Here is a 21,083-nt window from a genome sequence, read left to right as displayed (position 1 = left end):
GTCGGATCACTTTCACCGCGTTCCGGGTCTCAGTGTTTACAGATACAGTACTGTAGCTCACACGGTGGTTTGAGCCGAACAGGTGCTGCTGGATTCGGTGTGGGACCTGCTTTTCTACTGAGGTGGTCCGGGTTTCTCGCCCAAATGAGGCGAAACGGACACTGAGATGTTGTGATTGGTCTCCAATGGCAACGCTCATGGCTCCAGTTCTGTAGAGGCCTCGCTAAGTCTTGGCCAAGGCTTCAGAAACGTGTTGGTATCATGTAGATGAGTGTGAACATTTAGCATGAGTGAGGGTCTCGGGTGATTGTACTTTAGAGAGCTTGGACAACCGCACACTGAAGAGTTGCTAGATCAGTAACAGGTTCATATATTTAACCCTTCATGCATCTCAAGGCCACCATCCAATGGAAGCTTCTACAGATTTGTAGAACTTCTAGGTGATGTATGGAATATTTAAAATACTTTGCATTTGCATTCTTACGCTGAACCTTGAACATGCTGAACATGTTCATACCAAGTGCATTCATTGTTCGATGTGTCGATGAACTGAACACATGAATGCATGTGTAGGTGTCAAAGCCGTGGCAGGTTGGACTGTAACAGTGTGTGGTCGGTTACGATAGGACCACACAGGCACCCAACAGATGACAGCATGGGAATAATACAAAACACACTGAACAAATGAGTACGAGTACGTTGACCTACAGTAAGTCACAGAACATGGGCTTATGTAGCTGTTATTCTTGCTTAATATGTCATAAACCTTTATGACATGCCACTTAGCCAATGCGCACATGGCTGAAACCACGACAGCATTGTTGCTGGAATCCGATCCAGCAGCTCTGACCGTACAGTAACTGCTCCGTTTCCCAGAGGAAGAATAACTTGTTTGGAGTTCCAGTTAAGGCAGGCTGGCCATGAAACCCGGGGCTGCTAAAAGTAGTCCCCGGTGGCGCAGCCGAGCCAGGCCTGTGGTGCCTGGAAAGCCTCATCCGGCTTCACGGAAGCACGGAGCGCAGGCCTCGGCCAGCGAGCTCCACCGGGTGAGCAGACCACACAGCGGATGAAGCCGCTGATGGATTGCAGGTACTTAGTGTGACACGCCGCGGATTCAGTGTTGCAGGCGGTCGCGGGCTTTGCCACCCTCTTAGCGCGCATCTGTGTGCAGTGGCCCCGTGTGATATTTCTGGTTGTGTGACTCACCCTCAAAGCTACAGCAGAAATAGACGCTCCGGTTGGGCTCTTAATTATATAAATAGCTCAACTTTGTGCATAATGATTGCCACATTACACTTCTTTTACCGTAGAACATAATGTATTCGCATGTAGGTGTGTAACAGCATGTATAAGTTTCCACTTGATTCAGTGATTTAGACGGGATAATGTTTTTGAATGTAAAATATCTTTATTCGATCTTCTCAAAATGTGTTTCAATAACAGAAATTGTCGTCATGGTGAGTTGGAATACTATTCACAAATAGGAATTAATTAGACAGTATAATTTAAAAACCAAAAATCAGCATGTCATCATAATCCATGAAAAGCTTCTCTCAGACTCGATCCACTTGTCCACGATTGAGCCATTTTATAAATAGACTTTTGTACATTTTTGGATGTTGAGATTTCAACGAGCAGTCGTCCGTTGGTGAATCGAAATCGAAAATCTGATGTGACAGAACAACAATCATCATACATCATACCGAAAAATACATAGAAAGTAATTCGTAAACCGAAAGCAAAGATTTAACACATAAAACAAAGATCTCAGCAGAAGTACGTGACAAATATCAGTATATCATTCTTTTCTTATACAAAACAAAAACGGATTATTTCTCTTTTTTTTCTGTGTTAACACATGATGATGGTATTTTGGCAACATCTGCATTTTAGGAGTTAACAGAAAGTCAACTATTATCATAACATAAGTCACTGGACATAGTTCACCGTGGCCCCCAACCCGTCCCACCCCCAACAATATGTCTTTATACATGATATTGCATGATAAAAAATTATGATGAAATCATTGACGCATCAATGACATGTACATAGTCAACAAACGTCGCGTTTGCTGCTAGAAACCGGAAACGACTTCTCATTGACTCTTTTTCATTCTTTTTCCTCATCTTTACATGAATCTGTAATTTCATGTTTGAGGTGAATTCAGCTTTGAAGTTCAATCACAAACTGAACATCAGCAAAAGTCAGTTGGTTTTCTCATCTTCTACAGTAGATATCAAAATGTTTCCCCAAGTCCATTCAAATAAATGGCAAAAGTATTCATAATCTTTTTTTTTAGTTTTAAAACTGAATTGACCCCAAATCTGCAGTGAAACCCATGTGGCTTCAGAGCTCAGCTTCAGAGTTTGTAGTCTTTAGTAGAAAAAAACTACAGTATCACTACTTGTTTTGCTGGTTCCGCACCACATCTGAATTGAATCAAGAGTTCTTAGAGGCACCTGGAGTGGTACAAATATGTGCTCATCAGGGTTTAAGGTATTGTCAGTTCCTTTTTTTTTTTTAAGGTTATTTTTCAGTTCATCGTCAAGTCCTCAAGAACAGAGTACCCGGAGAAGGAGAGGAGGCCAAACCAGCGATTACACAGGAGAATGATGCTCGGATGCCCCGTGTAACCGCTTAGGCCTCGGGGGCTTTTCCCGTCATTATTTTGTTGTAGAATTTGCCCTGGACCCATGAAGGAATTCCCAAATAAAAGATGCACAGTATGGATATGCCCAAATCACAATATCTACTGTATGACAGACATTACCGCCGGCGTTATGCACATGTTGGATATGAACCACCGCCGCGCTGACGTCTCAGTAAGGTGCGCCAATGAATGGCGTGAGGAAGGAGCTGTTGGTGAATGAGGGCCAGGCACTCGTACTGTATCATCAAACCACTGAACGGCTCAGGCCCGGCTCCGTGCGGAGGCCGTGCGGACTTAAAGGCCCAGCTTGTCGAAAAACCAGCATCGGCACTCGAAACTGGCAACGCACCAACGTGGGGTGTGCGTCTGCTGCCCTGTGTGTGTTTGCTGCAACGTTTCCACGAGGAGCCTTTAATACAGTACTGTGTCCACAGCTTCCTGAGAGTTAGCCAGCTACAGTAGCAACTAACAACCCGCTGCACGTCCAGCTCCCAGCTCACTCAGACACGCACCACCAACCTGTGCACCATCAACTACCACGTCTATTGGGCAAGTTGCATCATTTGGACGGCGATATTGTTGTATTCCTGAAGTTTGTCCGTCCGTTTGACTTTACCTTTAAGCATCGTGGGTGGAACTGTTTTGTGGATATAATGGCGGCACTAAATAGGTTTGTCTTCACTGTGGGCGTGTTAAGAGGGCAGCCCAAACAGAACATGGACGGGGTCAAAGAAAGCGCAGTGCAATCAGTCAGTCCACCTCTGGACTTTCTGTTGTGTCCCGTCCATCTGACAGAACACGGCGGCATCACCTGGTGTCCGCAACGAGCGTACCCGCGCGTTTCGCGTTTGCACAGTTCACCGGAGCCCCGCGTTCGCGCCTCCACTCGCGGCGCGTGCGCGTCAGCCTGAAGCGCCGCTCTGAGAGGGACGAGAGCCCCGCTGTGCTCCAAATTACAGCAGCCCGGCGCGTGTTCCCATCACATCCCATCATCAGCCTCGCTGATATCCTGACAATCAGCGCCGGCGTCACAGCTGTGCCCACGGGTCCGACGGTGAGTCACGAACTTCACGCGGGCGGCGCCGTCGACCCGAGCACAGAATCCCCATGCGGGAACGCGCGTTCATGTGATTAGCGACAGGAAACTACGAGTTCCTCGAAGTTATTTGTGTCCAACGAATACTGCATCTTCTCGGCTGTCTGGTTTGAAAGTCCCGTTCTGTTGCTGGTGCGCCAATGAGGGCTGTCGTTAGCAGCCGCGCGACATGAATGCATTTTCTCGAGTGCTACATCAAAGTAAGATGCCGTGGGAGCAACGGAAACGTGGGCGGTCCTGGTGGCACGTCGTAATAAGAGCGCTACATGAAGGAAACGTGGAGCCCACGATCAGCCCCCGCCGAGGACACCGAGGTCACGTGACCTGCGAATTTTGAGCTGTAGGTTCGCCTTTACACCCACTGGGCCGAGTAAAGTTTGAGTTTGATAAACCCATTCATTCTTAAATCGTCCTTTAGAAACATACGAATCTAGTAATAGTCAGAGCTAGAACTCTGTCTTTCTAAAACTAAAACAATAGGACACAACTTCACAGTGTAGTCTGCTGACTCAAGTTGCACTGTCAACTGAGTGCTCTTCCAGGCTTCATTTCATTTCAATTTTTTTTCCAAGGGGGGTATTTGTGATCCCACTTAAGATTCCCACTGTATGACTACTGCAAGCAAGCAGCGAAGAGGCATATGAGTGACATCATCTTAAGACAATGCAGCACTTGGGGCTTCCCTCTGAGAGAAGGCCGACTCATGCAGCCATATTCACACAGTCGTAAGACATTTGTAGAGTAAACCGATCACTGTATGCTGGAGCCATAAACTGGAGTAAACTGCACACTGGAGAACGGGTATTACAAAGTTGTGAACTCAAAAAAAAAAACAAAAGAAAGAAACGATGATTTCTAAGTCTGACTTAGCTGCTTTCCAGTTCCGCTATTTGAATTCTGTACCATGTACTGTAGGGTGAAATACTACAGTAAGGGGCTTGTATTGAGGCCATGTTGATGCGGGGGAAGTGTCTCTCTTCCTGTTGTGATCACACACAATCGCTTTGAATCATGGTGCTCTGCACTGGTGTGGAATATCCAGCCAAGATATCCGTTTTGTTCCCATCTGACTAATCCCAGCAAATCAGCAGTGAGGAGTCCTATAAACACGATGGATTTGCACATACTGTACTCCGATGCTCTTCCAGCACGAGCAACGCTGAAACCAAAGGTAGAAATCCTACACTCGAATGCATTAGAGTCAGATGAGGTTTTGTTGTCGGCTGTTTTCGTCAGCAGTAATGTTATTTACATTGTTCAGTATGTACAATAGAGAATCTCCCAGAGATGTTAGTTTCTGTAAAGCTGCAGTGGGGTACTCCGTTAAATTTCTCATAGTTCAAAGTCCTTAGATGAAGAGCCATTCGAGTCCCTGTTGTGGTTTTGAATGTTTGCTAATGGTCGTACGGCTGTATTGCGAGTCTTGACTGTGTCTGTGAAAATTTTGTGATCTGCTTTCTGAAGCTATGGATGAACACGAGCCACAAACTCAAAGTTATCAAAGATTTGAAATCAATGAATACTAGATGGGCATTATGGTTCTTCATCTCAAGGATTGGATTCATAACACAAACCAAGATTTCATATAGAGCAAATCCTTTTTTGTCATAAAGATATTCATTGAGAAAGTGTTAAATGCACTGTACAACCTTTGTATATATATTTTTTTTTCAAAATATAGTTTATCCCAGTGGGTTTTTGTTGTTTTTTTTATCTTACAGAATCCTGTACACTTGGTGTCTGCATTGAAATTGGGTGTTATCCTGATCATTGAAGAGAAGAGAAAGCAAAAGAGGAAGAAAAAGAGGAAGAGAAGAGAAAGGAGAAGAGAAGAGTTTTCCAGTGCCATCCTTGCCCTCAGTGGAGACGCTGCACGCCATATCGTGGCTCTCTTCTATCCCGAACCTCAATCTGAAGCAAGGAAATCAAAGCAAGGCAAGTGTCATAAAAATGTATGGAGTAACCTGTTAAAAATAAAAGATTTAAAGGGGAAAGCTACCAATTTTACACTTTAATACACGTATTAGCCGCCCTGTGAAAACATCTGTGAGTCATGAGGCCTGTGTACCAAACTGGGGGAGTTTTGAAATGTCTGCATTCAAAGGCAGTAAAGGTCTAATGAAAAGCTGCTGTGGTGTCAAGCTGTGGGAGCTATCAGACCTGCCGTACATAGTGCTTAAGGTCAGGATACCTCAGCCACTATTGCATCACCGTTGACCTTTATTTGTTATTTCATCAACCTCTTTTAAGATCCCTGAATGTATAGACATAGAAATACAGTTCCAGCAGTGGAGCAGCACCTCTACACAAGCTGAGAAAACTAAAAGAAAAAAAAATGCTGAGAGGACACTGCTGTCAGAAATCTATATTAGAAGATCATTTGTTTCCTATATATAATTTTACTGTTATACAGAACAGAACATAATATTCCTGCCTCACAGTTCGATGGTGTAAAAACCTTAAAACGTCTGGAATCCCCTGAGTGTTGAGGTTCGGATTTTACTGTCCTCCTACTGCAATGAAAACCTGCTGTTTCCTTTGGTGTTTTTGTGTTTTTGTATTCCTGACACACTTTTCACAGGAAATGTACAATTCAAAGGTAAACTTACCCTTGACACAGCAAAATCTGCAAGGACAGAAAAGAACAAAAGTGTTGGCATCAACACAGGGGAACGAAAGGACGTCTGTGCAAAACAAGAATGTGCTTATGAAGGTATGAGTTGAGCTTTAGGTTATGAGGAAACAGACTGCTGTCTACGCGGTCACACTCTGCAGTGGATGTGCTTTGTGTCCAGACGCTGTTACTACCGCCGCAGAAGCTGCAGGGACGTTTACTCCCACTATGGCAAACGTGAGTGAAAAAACCCACTTCACATGTGTGATGAAGCAGTAGATCCATTAAATGTGTAAATTCACTGAGACTGTCAGAGAGGTTAATCAGATAAGAACAGGAAGACACGCCCACGTGCTGGAATATCTCCAGTTACCATGGAAACCATCATGGAGATAGGCCGTCGGAGAACTGAGACATCTTATGTCACTATTCTTTCTCCTTCGGTCTCTTCCTCTCGCTACTCTCCTCTCTGTGTTACTCTATCTCCGTGTGTACGTCCCTCACGCTTTCCGCTGTGTCTTATGTCACAGGTCCTGTTTTTTCTCTCCGCGCGTCCTCTTCACTTCTGCGCCGTCGCACGTTAAGGAGTCAAATCAAACAAGAAATCTCGGCGTCGGGAGGCTTTTTATTGTTTAGCGTTGCGCTCTTCACTATCGCCCCTCCGCCGCCTTGTTGTGGCGTTCCCCTCTTCTCCTCTTTCCTTTCTTTTCATACCGCTGAAACAATGTGATTGAACTGTCCTGATGCAACATCATGCAAACTGTCAGAAACCCTCTGGAGGACGCTCCCACTCCTGAATACAGCATTGGAAGCGATGCGGCTGGAGCTAGCAAGGCAAGGCTTGGGGGGGGGGTCCTGTAGTCACGTTAGCGGCGCTGAGTGATGGCTTTATGTGCCTTTTTTCCTTTTTTATAAATTTGGTAATGTTGATGGTAATGTGGTTTTAAAGGCTTAACATTTTTTCATTTATGTTTGGATAAAAGCGGCCGAAGGTTGCATAATCTGAGTGTTCAGATTTAATCTATGTTTTTCAATTTCATCATACATCAATGAAAACAAACAAACAAAAAGGTTGTCGTTTCTTGTGAAAGGCATCTCGCTCTGATCAGGCCAAACTGGATACGGGCTCTACCCTGAGCTAGAAGCCGATGCTAGGTTCAAAGTCAAACAGTAATGGCTATAACCAAGAGTAAGTTATGTATGACTTTCAAAGTTCAAAATGAAGGACACTGCCCAGTACAACCACAGTAGCTGTGCCCAGCCAGCAGCTGTACTTTAGCTGGAGAAAGAGCCCAACGCTGCTTTTATCGCCTGTCTCCGCCTGATTGAATCTTTCTGGCCAGGGGGGGACTGAACTGGTGGCCGTGTTCGTTTGGCTTACCTTTATTGTCTGTCTGCAGATCATCAAGATAGAAGTCTGTCTGCCGGTTGCCCAGGACGAAGGCCAGGAAAGAGAGGATGAGGGCATCCAGGATGCCCATGATGGCCAGCATATAGGCCCAGCGTACGGAACAGTCGCCCAAGGAGTACTTCCCAGTCTGCTCCCCGCACATGTCCCGGATCACCTCGGCGTCCCATCCGTCCGGAAATATCATGCACCCCAGCACCAGGCACACTCCTGCATGGGGACAGAAAGAGGGGAGAAGCCAGAAACGGGCCAGTTAGACACTGGGTCTAATTATCTGAACCGCACCAAAGCTTTAAGGTGACTTAGCCTTAGTCTTGTGCATCTGCACCATGTGGTTCTGTGTCTCTGTGCGTGATGTTCTGTGCAATGTTTAATCCAGCCAGCTGTTTAATCAGACATGTCCTGCACATCTGAGTGGGCCTGCATACTTAGCCTGTTCTGTACTGTATGTGTTTTTTTGTGTGCACATGCAGATGCATATGGTCCTTTGTGTCCAGTCTACTTCACTTTACTTTCTGGTCTAAATGGTTTTAAAGTGAAACATCAGTTAATCCCAGTGTCCGGACACTTTAGTGGAACACGCTGTACAACAAAATCCATAAGAAACACAAGTGACTGTGCGTCCACATGGTGCAAAGTCCTGCAGGGCGTCGCACACATGCAGTTTTTGGCACGTCCCTTAAAATGTGAATCTATCCCCTACACCTCTACCAGTGAGCACCGCCGGGAAGCCGACTGCACCACAGTCCTGGCTCACCAGCGCTGTTTAAATAGGACTCAACCTGTGCCTAAGGGGCTGTAAGTAAAGCAGTGGGCTCCACTGGGAGATGGGGAGCATACATGGCAGGCGTCACACTGAATCTTTGTTCCAGACCGGACATGTTTTTCCAAAGGTAACATTACTTATGACACACATGAGAAGCCAGACAGATTTGGCTGCATCTGTGACTATTACAGTACCCGTTCAATTAAATTATTTAATGTCTGGAATTCAATTGGTGGCCAACAGTGACTGCTTTAAGTGCTCTGTGTTTTGGGGCACTCCTGACTCCTGCGCAGGAACGATGATGCTGATCTGAACACTTTTTTTGTTGCCATCATCAGATCATGACTGAGTCAACATTCCCTTAAAGTCCAATTGAAATGGTGACGAGAATCCTAGAAAATAATTTAGAAATGATGCTGCTTTGCCTCTAAGCCACAAAGTGGGTGTTTCCGTGTCTATGTTCACCAAGAATGTCTATAATTATAAGCAAACTATGAAGAGCCAGAAGCTGAGGACAGTTAGTCATTAGTTTATAATATGTTTCAAAGTGTAGAACTACTCTGTTCATGGCCTGTGTTCTTTTCAGGTCGTCTAATATGAGACATCCTGCACCTTTTTGAAGCCGTATGGCTGCCGGAGGCTGAGCTCCTACAGTGCTGAAACTTTTGTCACAAGTTTGTTTGTTACACAGTCGGGTAACACGTAAAATCCAAGTGGGTGGAAGAAGATGAAACATTTTGCAAGTGTAGGACTGTGAGGATGTGGCTACTTCCTGGAAGTGGTACATACTAGAGCAGATTCTTACTACTGAACAAAATATTGTTTTGCCAGCACTCGCGGGACAAGCTATGTGTGGGTTTTGAAGTCTAAAGCTATTTTTGTGTGGCTGAGCTGCTGCAATGTGTCTTCATGATCAGCGGACATTTAAAGCCAGTGCAGTGCGGAAACGTAAGCTTATTCCGTTTTTAATATGGGCCCTAATTGGACCGGCTGAAGTTTAAGTGGAGCCTGTGTCTCACCTACAGAACTAAGCATCCATCATGAGAAAATGGTGGGTGGTGAACTCATGGCAACAGATGAGGAGGATATGAGATTAGTCATCTCCTTGCTGAGTAAAGTACAACACCATACTAATACAAGGATTATTATTTCAAGCGGCATTCGAAAATGTGGCTGCTTCGTTGACAAAATGATTGCAGGAATTTTTTAATGAAGGAACGTAATGAGAAATGATATAATAACAATAATACAGTAAGTAATTAGAGAATAGAGGGGCAATGGAAGTCATCATCGTGGGAAATCATCATGGTATTAGCTTTTTTTATGACTTTTTTACAAGATATTAGCACAGCGAAGGCTGATAAAATCATTAAATCAGTAGCGATTGTAAGGTAACATGTTTTATGAATTTTTGATGAATGTTTCCCCATCTGCCACGAAACGGATCCAGGCTTATTGAGTGGGGGCTCTTGGCAAATGTGGACACGGAGCCACTCGGAGAAGCATGATGAGCAACACGCTTCAGCCTCGTAGCGTCTCATTAACCAGTAATTCCCCGTTGTAGTGAATGTCACTATGCCTGATGTGATTTGAAACACATGCAGTAAGAGCGTAGCAGAGCAAAAAAATGTGTTTACAAGCCCAAATGAAGGGAGTTTGGTGTGTTTGGTCGGTGCAACATTAACATGATTAGTTTAAAAAGGCAGGTAAGTTGCATGGAGCTCTAGTTCTTTGTGAGCAGGTGAGTCTCAGGACGGCGCTCTCATTATCACATGCACCTGAATGCCTCTGCAGCTGTTTGGGTTAGGTTTATTTACCTGCCGGCCCCAGAAAATGAACTCTCGCTTAAATAACATGTTGTTGAGAATATTGAACATTTAAAAAAAAAAATTCTAAAATGTGTTTATCAAAATTGACCCGGCACCTTTTAAAGTTTGCTGAAATGGATTTGTTTGTGAGTTGTGCCAGTTTGCCTTGTTGTTAAGTTTCCTTTGTATTTGTATAGATTTTGTTTGTTACAGTAATTAAACAAAACTGTGTAATGTGCCACTGGTTATGTTTGTCACTACAACTCCAAATAAGGTTCTTGTCAACACCAAGAGGCTGCTGACTTTACAACACGTGATCATATGCTTTATTTTACATTACATTGGAGGTTTTGACTTGCTGAGAAATTCTGAAACATTCTGAAAAATTCAAAAAATTCCTCGTGTTGCGTTCAGACTTTCACCGTCATGCACTCTAATGGCCTCCAGGTTGATACATACTGCACAACACTAAGTGCTTGCGTTGCCATTTAGCTGCACTTACAATATGAGCATATAATATATTTGTAAATTCCACTGGTACTTGTTTCAGTTCATTGAGGTTAATTTCAATCGTTACTGCCAGTTTAGTATCAGACAAGGTCTACACGAGCTCTGCTGTATTTGTGACACAAGATTATGGCAATTATAATTTAGAACTTGATACACTTTACCCAGAATGCGATCATGGCTGAGCTGCCTGTGCTACTGTACAATGGGCTGCAATAAGGGTAGGAGTTGCTTGAATGTGTGCACATTTAGGCAACTGACAACTTTCTCTTACCAAAGTCTTTTGCCAAATTTGACTCATTTAAGTATTTTTTGCGCTCAAACATCTTGTGTACAACACAAAGTCATGGTCTTTGTCTATTATATACCTCCCCTTCTTCTCCACCTTGTAGTCAACGGTTTAAATGGGCACCAGGGGGCTAAAAATAACCCCCCACCTTCCCACAACCCAAGAACAGCCCTTTGAAGTCGCTGGGGTTGTTCCTCTTCCTTCCCTTCGCTTCCTCCCATCCACTCTCTAGACGCTGCATTCTGCACTTGGAGGGGGGAGGAACTTCAAAAGGTCGCGAGCGGAGAGGTCGAGCGGAGAGGGAGGATGCGAGGAAGCGAAGTCGGGCACAGAGAGCAGAGGAATGGAAGGAGATGGAGGGGGGGGGGGGGGGGGGTCTCGTATGAAGGCAGGGTGGCTGCGGCTGCTCCTTTCTCTTATGTCATTTTTCTCCTCTCAGTTCATCACTTCTTGTCATTTCTTTTTCATCACAGCATTCACAGTTGGTCAGCTGTTAGAAACGAGGCATCGGAGCATATCAGACTAATGAAAACACTTGGAAATAGCTTGGCAGGGCATGTTTGTGATCTGGCTACTTAAAATTATTGTGAACCAATTTGTAGTGCCCTGAAGATATTTATAGACTCATTGCGTAACAGTTTTGTCAGACTTTCTTATCCACATGTCCACACGGATCTGTTTTTTCACTCTAGACAAACAGCCAGAAATGATTATATAAGGGCGCTAAAAATACCATCAGTGCTATATATAAGTGTGAAGTATTTTTGACGGCAGCAGCTTCGAGCTCTAGAATATTCCTCATGAGCGATTCCACTATTCACGGTGCACGCCGCTCAGAGCTGTGATATGACGGACTGAAGGTTAGAACACGGCCTGGAAACGGATCGACGTGTCTGCAGCGGATGTGATTGACCTTTAGTGCCTGGTCCAAATGAACAAGTCCAGCCGTGCTTCCTGAGAGGTGATCCGGCAGATCTTCTGTTGGACGAAAGGCTTGAAAAGTTTGACAGGACTATAACGAGACAGGACAATGTTTAATAATATAATAAACTGGATAATCTAATGCATTCAGGGCTGGAAATGTCAGAAGCAAGAACAAAGCTGCATTTCTGATCAAGTTAGGACCTATAAAACCTCTGGCTGGCTGGTAGCCGAGCACTCCTGCAGAGAAAAGGTGTGAACGTGATTGCATTAACAGGCCGGTGTTCGGCCTGTAATGCGCTGACGCTCTGACCTCCCCTCTGCCTGTGTGTCAGCTGGCCGCTCCATCTATCTAATGGATAGCTGCTTTGCTGATGTACAGGGTTGTGTTGGGATCAAGCGTACGTGGCTCGTACTGCTGACGGGGCTCTCTACAAGATGGTACCACGGCCAGGGTCCATCGGCCCCCCCCATTCTTTCATCAGAAAGAAACCAGAAACAAGAGTGAAACAACACTGTGATCATGATTAAAAAATATAAATACTGAGAAGATTGTTTTCTTTTGAACCTGGGATCCATTCCACCTTTTATGTCGCATCGGCAAGCTTTGGGGGCTTTCTCTCACACTGTGACAATGATGCGATGGTTCAAAGGAATTCATTATTCAGCCGTCAGGATATTTTTAGAAACACCCTGATGACTTTGGAATTATTTATCAAGAGCCTGATAATTAAAACATGTACGTTCGGTTGGGGAAAGCCAGCCAGGAATGTGAGGGAGAGAGAGGCAGGGATAACCCCCGGGGAAACTCCCCTCTCTCTCTCTCTCTCTCTCTCTCTCTCTCTCTCTCTCTCTCTCTCTCTCTCGCTCACTCTCTCTTTCGGTCTATATTTAACTCGACCACTGCAGGATCTGGTTAGCTCCTGCTGGAAATGCATACACGCGGGCGCATTTATCTACATCTGTACACTACTGTTGCTACTGTACAAACGAAGCTGTACACCCAGACCAGCACCTCACAGTGGCTGTGCGTTTCCCAGTGCAGCAGGAGCCGGTGGAGCCAGAGAAGAGTAAACATTACATCATTAATTCAACTCTCACATCATCATATGCCCATTTACATGCTTCTGTGAACAGGCCCTCCAACATCAAGGCCCAGCTCTTCATGTGACCAAAGTGACGTCTCTGTGTAGGGAGGCAGTCTGTTCAAATTGCTGCCTTTTGACATCGGCTGCCAAAATGGTTGCACCACTGGCAACAATAAATATATGTACAATACTCTACAGTACTGTACTTGAATAAACACATTACTGGAAATCTGCATGTACAGCCAACAAATCGTTAATCTGACATATGTATGTCTGCAGGGGGCCGTAGCCTTTGTCCTGCACGTGTGCTATTGTAAAAAGCTGATTAGTCCTGGTTACCTCTAGGAAAACTAGGGGAAATTTAGGTTTCTATAATCCCCCTCCCCGATTACTTAAACCAAGTTTCCCATTTTCATGGCATCAGAAATCGGCTTATTCCTGGACTGACTGGATTACCACTGTGCAAACAAAGCTATTTGGTTGGGGTTAGGCACAAATGCATGTGGGCAAGGTTTAGACACTGAACACGTGGTGATGGTTCTTTAAATCACTTTTTGGTCTTAAAAATGAAAGCTGCTTCTTTAACACATGTTGAGGGTGGTAAAACCTCTTTTCACACTGAAGTATTCTTGTATTGTTTCCAAACTAGTATTGGTACTAGTACAGTCCATGCAGAGCTTAGCTAACGTTCATCTTACTGTCATTTACTGTACTTAACTGTATTGTTGATGGTTTCCCACAAAAGCCACAGCTGCTTCTATGTTGGGCAAGTTGATCGACTATCAGGGACATGGAACTGGTGAGTAATGCTTAGTAAATATGAAGTGCTGATGTAATCCTACTGTAGTAGTATCTGCTCTGTATGAGGCAGTACTTTATTTGTATAAGGAACAAATTAGGAACATACTGAAATTACGCCTGTTATTTAGCAGGTGGTGGTGCTGATTCACAAACCTGCAGCATCTAATCATGCTGCAAAATAAATAGCAAAGATTGGCATAGGTGAATTTACCCTACTCAGAGTTTGACCTGTTAAACTTCAGGCGTAGATGTTGCATAAGGCCTGACGGCACATTCATGGTTTCCTCCAAGCTCTAATTCCGTCGTTCTTCTCTTGCACTATTACCCAAACACGCACCCATTAAAACTGAGCATCCGCCGACAGGTCGCTCCTCCCAGGACGGCTCCTCCCCTGAGCCACGGCCCATGTCCTGCTTAGTTCTGCTTAATATTGCAACAGACAGGGTCAGACACGAAGAAAGGATGGAGAGAAGAATGGAGAGAGGGAGTTGTTAAGCTGAAATGGCCAGTGGCCTACTGAGCTTTCCTTTGGTAACTCATTTCTGCTCGAGGGTTAGAGGAAAATGAAAAACGCTGAAAGAGGGAGGTGGGGCAGGGTGCAAATCAGACCTGTTAGTCTCTGTAGGAGGGAAAAATAATCATCTCGCCTGAATTTTCTTAGCTTTGCATTAAATTCATCTTTGCTCACAAAAGGTGGATTAAAACTAAAACTCACTAGTTTTCCCAGGAGCGCTCCCCACTGAATTAATCTAAACCCGAAGCAAAAGGTGCGAACGGCGTCGCTCTTCACGGACCTTTTGGGAAATCTAGGCCTCCTCTCGCTCTCTCCGTGTGAAGAAAAATGCTGCTTAGTTTAGATTCAAAGTGTAAAATGACCCCATTATTCACTTTCCCACTGAGGTGTGATATAACTCGTGGATGATTGGAGGATAGTCACCTACTGGCAGGCAGCTGTTCATCTTCTAACGGCCAACACCTACTGTAAGCCACTTATCCCCCTTGGTGTTATTTAGAGTTTTATAAATGTTGACGTCACTCTAAAACCTGCTAATAGCGAAGTGTACATCGACTGTGTGCTAAGTACCATTGCTGCTCCACCCTAGTCAAAAACACTGGGATTTGAAAGAGTTGTGGTCCAGTTGGAAGCGTCCACCAGTAAAATATCAATTCTGGCAGCTGTGTAAGCAATGAGACATTTCGCTGCTTTTAATGCAGTTTGTGTCATGAATGATTGGCTGATTGTCCTCGCCCACTATTCCCTGGGTTCGATCGCTCCAGTAGATCCGTTGAACCTCTGCTCAGGTCAGCGCTGCTACATTATGACAGCTTGATAAATACAGTTACTGGTTGTTGGCAGGACATGTGAGAGGCATCTTATAAGTGCATTAACCTTCAGTCACTTCAGTGTACATGGAAGCCAACTTTGGCCCATTTTCAGGCTCTAGATGCCAAGACACACTGCCGCTCTGCCAAGAGACCTGCATCCCACCGCTTTGGCCTGGGAACCCTTTTTTCCTCCTCTTGCATTTAACCTCTGAACAAACACATCCCATTAGTTTACCACATCGGTTCTTTAGTTCTTTTTAGTGCGATTGTTGCCAAATGGAAGATCCATTTACCCTGTGGATGTGAATCAGTCCTGTGTGGAGATTCAAACCTTGGCTATTGTTTGTTGTTTGAGCTGACATGCGGGCGACTGGATGATGACATCACACACGGGCGGTTCCTGTAGGGAGTTAACCATTGCGATCATGTCCCAAACTTTGCTAAGTGACGCGTCTCCTGGATTTGGCCTAGATCTAGTCTACCCCCTGTCCAAATTGGCCCTGCCTGTGACTGCGCAGTGCCAGGAGACCTGCTGCGACACCCAGCATTTCAAAGTGTATGATCAAATGATTATCTCCAAGGTGGTGAACGCTATTGGGCGTTCTGACAAGCCTATTAGACAAAGTAACTACTTCACAAATCATGCACATGCACTGGAAGAACAGCAAAACCCTCCGACATTTCACAGTCTCTCATATGTACAGTACTTGTATATTAGAAGGCAAGTGGAGCGATCATCGTGATTTCACGGAGCATACAGTAATAACCTAATACTACTTTTCATATTCATCAGTCAAGGAGACAGTGCTACAGTATGTACTGTACATTTAAAATCCCATATTGCAAAAAGAAACACATGAAAAGCTAGCTGAACAAAGCTAAAACCTGGACCACATCCCACCATAAGCACTGTGCTGTAAATACATGTGGAAACCAAAAGCCACAACCTGATTAAACTTAACTGATCTAACCTGAAATATTGGCTTTAAACTGTCAGTTTAAGAAACAAAGACAACCCAAACTTGACTCTTAAGAGGTTAAACATCCCCTTTCTTCTCTGCCTCTAACTGCTTGTTGTTCTGCTGCTAGTAGTTTAACTGTTAGGCATCAGGAGGGCACGGTCCCTAAAATCTAGTTTCGCTTCAACCACCTTCAACAGTAAAAGTCTCTTTACATGTTGGAGCACTTTTGACGCAGGGCCCAGTTTTACTGTAAAATGAAATGTTTGTTGCTTTATTTATGCATTTATTAGCTTTGAAAGCAGTTAAATATTTGTGCTTCCTTTGTCTTCCTAAATCAATGGCTTGTGGGAACCATCTTAAATGGACCTAATGATCAGCATCTAATCACCCCATTTAAACAAATTGCAGATCAATAGATGAAAACATAACATTAGCATACTAGCTAAGGTGGAAATTAATCAAATGAAACATGAATTTAATCTAAAATATCTGGTCCTGTCAATTACTGGATGCTCTCACATCCTGCATAATGTGTGAGCGTGTGCATTTTCCCAATGTTTCACTTGATTAATGGTTTGTGCAGTTCCTGTTTAGTCATGAAGATTCAGATCAAGTAAAAAAAAAAAAACAGTACCTCGGCTAGTCTGTCTGATTCGTGCTGATGGTGGAGCACCAAACCTTTTCAACACACTCGGCAGAACAGAGGACAGAGTGGGTAGATGAGGATGAGGAAAAGAACAATACAGAGGCAAAAAAGTGCTGATCTCTCTCTCTCTCTCTCTCTCTCTCTCTCTCTCTCTGTCTGTCTGTCTCTCTCTCTCTCTCTCTCTCTCTCTCTCTCTCTCTCTCTCACTGACTGTCTCTCTCCCTCTCATTGAGTATGCTGACTGTTCCTGTACAGAAAAGCGACTCCCACGCTATTCTGCCTGGCCTATTTATCACATTGATCAGCTTATAAAGAAGTCAGATATACACAGGAGGCCCCAAAAATGTGTGCATGAGAGATTGTGCTTGGTTCTTCTGGCTTGTCAAAGGTTGTGAAAAAGACTGTTTGGTTTCTGGTTGAGTCATGACATCTAACAGTCACAGATTTAATTGACATTTTTGGCCATTTATGCATTAAAATGTTCTATTTTCTGGAGAATCAGCACATGTATTACACGGATAGCCATAAATACAGTATAATGCTTTTATGTGGCTGGTTTGTTGAGACATCAGAGTCTTCTGGAATGTAAAATTGGAGAAATCACATTTAGACTGATTTAATCACTTAGATAATTATCAGAATGAAATAATGGCTTGAGTACTTGTTTGCAATTCAGACGACTAATTCTCAGTGTGGCACAAAACCCCACACATTGGGATTTGGCCTTGTTGGTTGAACAAAAGCTTTCAGCATTAAAAAGTAAAAGGACGTGCAAATGAACCCAGTAAGAAAAATATGTCTTACTTTAGCCTTCAGGGAAACTTAAAGGATGATTCCTGATGCAGCCTGCTGATGCATATTTAAATCCTTCCATTAGTGCAATAATTTTGTCTTGTATTATTAACCGATACGACCCTTCAGGTGATAGTGTTGTATCTGGCAGCTGTTCACTTGTAAAGCGAAGCATTTGTACGAAACGTGCGTTACAGAGCCACAGCTGTTTAGGTGGCGTGAAGGTAGTGTATTTATAGTGAAGCTGCTAAGAAACTGCAATCTACCCACAAGAGCATAGGACAAAGCGTCACTTTCCTGGGGACACAAAACAAAACCAAACAATAAACCAATCCACCTGGAATCATCCTTCAAAATATCAATACAGTCCTCCCTGACAGGAATTCAATTATCCGTTGCATTGTACATCACACCACACTGCACTATGAGCTGAAATGGATGAATGAATGGCATTTGCATCTGATCAGCATAAATCTATGACTCCTGATGCTGCTTTCTTTACTGATGCAGTGGCGTATCCCGAGAACACCGGTGGTCATAGGGGAGTTCGGGGCTCTGTTTCTGCTTTCACTGCATTTCAGCGTGGCCGGGAACAAATCTGGACGTCATGACTAGTGTATTGTGAGATAACCCTAAAACGTGGTCCACACCAGCTTGTCTCTGATTTATTGATTTTTAGTGGATTAAGACAATGGAATTGCTGCACACACTCAAATGCTTTTCTGTTCAGGCATAAAGTCACATGGTTTGATTTCTGATTCTATTTCTACACAAGCATGAGCGCAGTGGATGATGCTGACCTCGGGAATCTGTGGAAATTGACAAATTCACAGCTTTATGGGCAAAATTGTTTTTTTTTAAAGATGATGGCATTGTCTTCCTGCAGACAATAACATAGGTGCTTTGAGAAAAAAATCCTTGTAGTTAAATGCAAAGGTCTTTTCTAATCATAATATATAATGAGCAACATATTCTTCAGGCTGCCTGCTCGATTCTAGACGACTAAATGGACAGAATAGGTGCGAAGCTGTATGGCATGACAGTCACTGTAATGGTGCCTACCGCACAGCAGTTGCATCCAGGCGCAGGTCTTGTAAACGGTGGACGTGTTGCAGAAGAAGAAGAGCGCCATGCAGGCGATGCAGCTGAGGATCAGCACCATGGACAGCAGCACGAACACCGAGGCCGCCTTGAAGGCTCCGGACGGGATGGAGCTGAAGTCGGAGAAGCTGCCCACGCAGGTGAGCTCCCGGCTGGGCGACGGCCCGGTGCCCACGCAGTAGTGGAAGAGGCCGAAGTAGCCGACCTGCGACGTTTTGACGCTGTCGCCGATCCAGTAGGGCTGGATGAACACCACCACGTTGACGATGGCGAAGCAGATGGTGAAGATGGCCCACAGCACCCCGATGGCCCGGGAGTTGCGCATATAATTGTCATGGTAAATCTTGGAGGCTTCTTGGGAAGGCAACATGTTTGGTCGTGTTTTTTTTAATTACCTCTCCTTATATCTTTCTTCCACCCACGTCCCGCTCCCCTTCGGATTACTAAAGCAAAAAACGCCAATCTTACAGAAATGCCCAGCAGCTCGACACCCCTCACTCTTATTTCGTTCGTGCCGTGTATCGAACCTTTCCTGCGCTATTATTCCCTTCGCTTTGGCGCTTTCTTGTGTGGCTGTTAGAGGTTTTTAAATGGGCCTACATAACCACCCGACAAAAATATAACCCGCAAATATGTGCATGATCTCACAAGGCTAAACATTGTAACAATAAATGGTGGGATAATGCTACATTGAAGCAATACAAAATCATAACCTACCCATAACACTAATGAATAATTTACCAAGACCAGTGATTCAACATCGCTGCCTAAGTCTCTCTTCCTTGGGGCTACACCATGAATAATGGGGGCAAAAATCCATCAAAATGGGATTTTTCTTTATTTCACAGTCGTCGGGTGGAGGGGGTTAAAGCTGTTTTTCCATCTTCATCCATCAGCACCGCGTTATCTTCGGGATGTCCTTTATTACCATCCGTGAGACGAGATGCGTGTTGTTTGCCCGTAGCGCCAGCAGTGGACCCCCCAGTTTTACCTTCCGAGGCATCCGGGGGTGCTCCCCTTCCTCTACTCTCCGTCAGTGTCCACGCAGCATGAAGAAATCAAACTATGAAATAGAATAACATCGAGAACCGCCGTCAACGCGCGCCTACTGTCAAATTTGAACAGTCCTTCCTCGTAAATCCGACATCCTCCACCGCCTCGACTCCATTATCATCATGGTTTTGTCGTAGCCGTTATCCAGTATGTGTCTTCTCCCTCTCTCTTTCACTCTCTCTCCTCCTCCCGTTTCTCTGCGCGCCCCCCGGAAGATGCTGATGTTGTACTGATGACAGCGATGTTGCGCGTTCACGCACACGGGCGCAGTAGCAGCAGCAGCAGCAGCAGCAGTGGCGGAGGGAATTTGCATCAGAGCGCGTCTCCGCCTCTGTTCACCTTGAATGTGAAATCATACCAACAAATATCCGCTCATGTGCATCAACTGTGAGCGTTTGCACGACAGAGGTTTATCAGAGATTTGCATGGAGCTGTGTTTGGTGAGCCAGCGGGGGGATGTTTGTTTCAGTGTGAAAGAAGACGGCGGAGACATACAATAATGAAAGAACTCTACTTTCTGTTCAGCATGTTTGATTATGGAGGTCAAAAAAAGCGTCCAGTAGCCACATTTCTTACAGTAGCATTTTGAGGTGAAGCTACAGTCCAGCTGAAATGCCGTGGTTCCTCATTTATTTAGGTAAAAGTATCTCATTTTCTCCCTTGACCCTCTGTTCTATATAAAACCTTATGACAATGAGAAAAGCTATGTTATGCAAAATACATGTACACTATTACAGTTTCCTAATTCAGTTTTATTAATATCTCGCCAAATCAAACTGTTCACATTTTCCAGGGTAAAGCCCTTAAATGTTTATAAAGACAGAAACCCCCAAAACCATTGCTGAGTCTAAGTGAAAAAACCCATTTACTTGACGAATCCTCCGGCAGACTCCAATCCAGGGTGGGCGGCTATCTGTCTTGACCGGTTGGGGTGAAGGGACAGTGAAGACAGAAAGCAATAGCAAAAAATGAAAAACAATAACAAAACAGTGAAGATGAATTGTCTGCAACATACTGAGGCCACCAGCTAGCAGCACCTGTACTGCACAATCTCCTGAATAAAATGCATGCTAGCAAGCAGCTACAGCTGGCATTCATTCTGCTAGCATGCTAACATTGGCTAGTTAGCGGTGAATATGTCTAATAATAAAAGCAGCAAAGTTATGGATTTACATACTGATATGTGCATCCATGGACCGACCTTGCTAGCATGGCTAAAGCTAATCCAATCATCTAATGTAGCTTATTTCTGAAA

At 44.4% G+C, this 21,083-nt stretch overlaps 1 protein-coding gene across 2 annotated transcripts; it reads right to left on the bottom strand.

The window, feature by feature from the left end:
* Window positions 1–1,383: 1,383 nt before the first annotated feature.
* On the bottom strand, window positions 1,384–20,142 carry lhfpl4a (LHFPL tetraspan subfamily member 4a). 2 transcript variants are annotated; one of them, XM_029155136.3, is made up of 4 exons: window positions 18,737–20,131; window positions 7,742–7,978; window positions 6,356–6,372; window positions 1,384–5,657 (listed from the first exon to the last, which is right to left on the bottom strand). In XM_029155136.3, exons 1-4 carry the CDS (start codon window positions 19,143–19,145, stop codon window positions 5,604–5,606), a joined length of 717 nt encoding a protein of 238 aa, XP_029010969.1. In that variant the 5' UTR covers window positions 19,146–20,131; the 3' UTR covers window positions 1,384–5,603. The 2 variants fall into 2 exon arrangements, with proteins under 2 accessions (XP_029010969.1, XP_040927454.1); XM_041071520.2 differs by having other exon boundaries at window positions 1,384–6,372; window positions 18,737–20,142.
* Window positions 20,143–21,083: the final 941 nt, after the last annotated feature.

This window comes from Betta splendens, chromosome 7 (assembly GCF_900634795.4).
Source record: "Betta splendens chromosome 7, fBetSpl5.4, whole genome shotgun sequence".
Taxonomy (NCBI): domain Eukaryota; kingdom Metazoa; phylum Chordata; class Actinopteri; order Anabantiformes; family Osphronemidae; genus Betta; species Betta splendens.
Note: the sequence above shows the minus strand (reverse complement) of the source record. Positions and strands in the feature narration are given on the sequence as shown.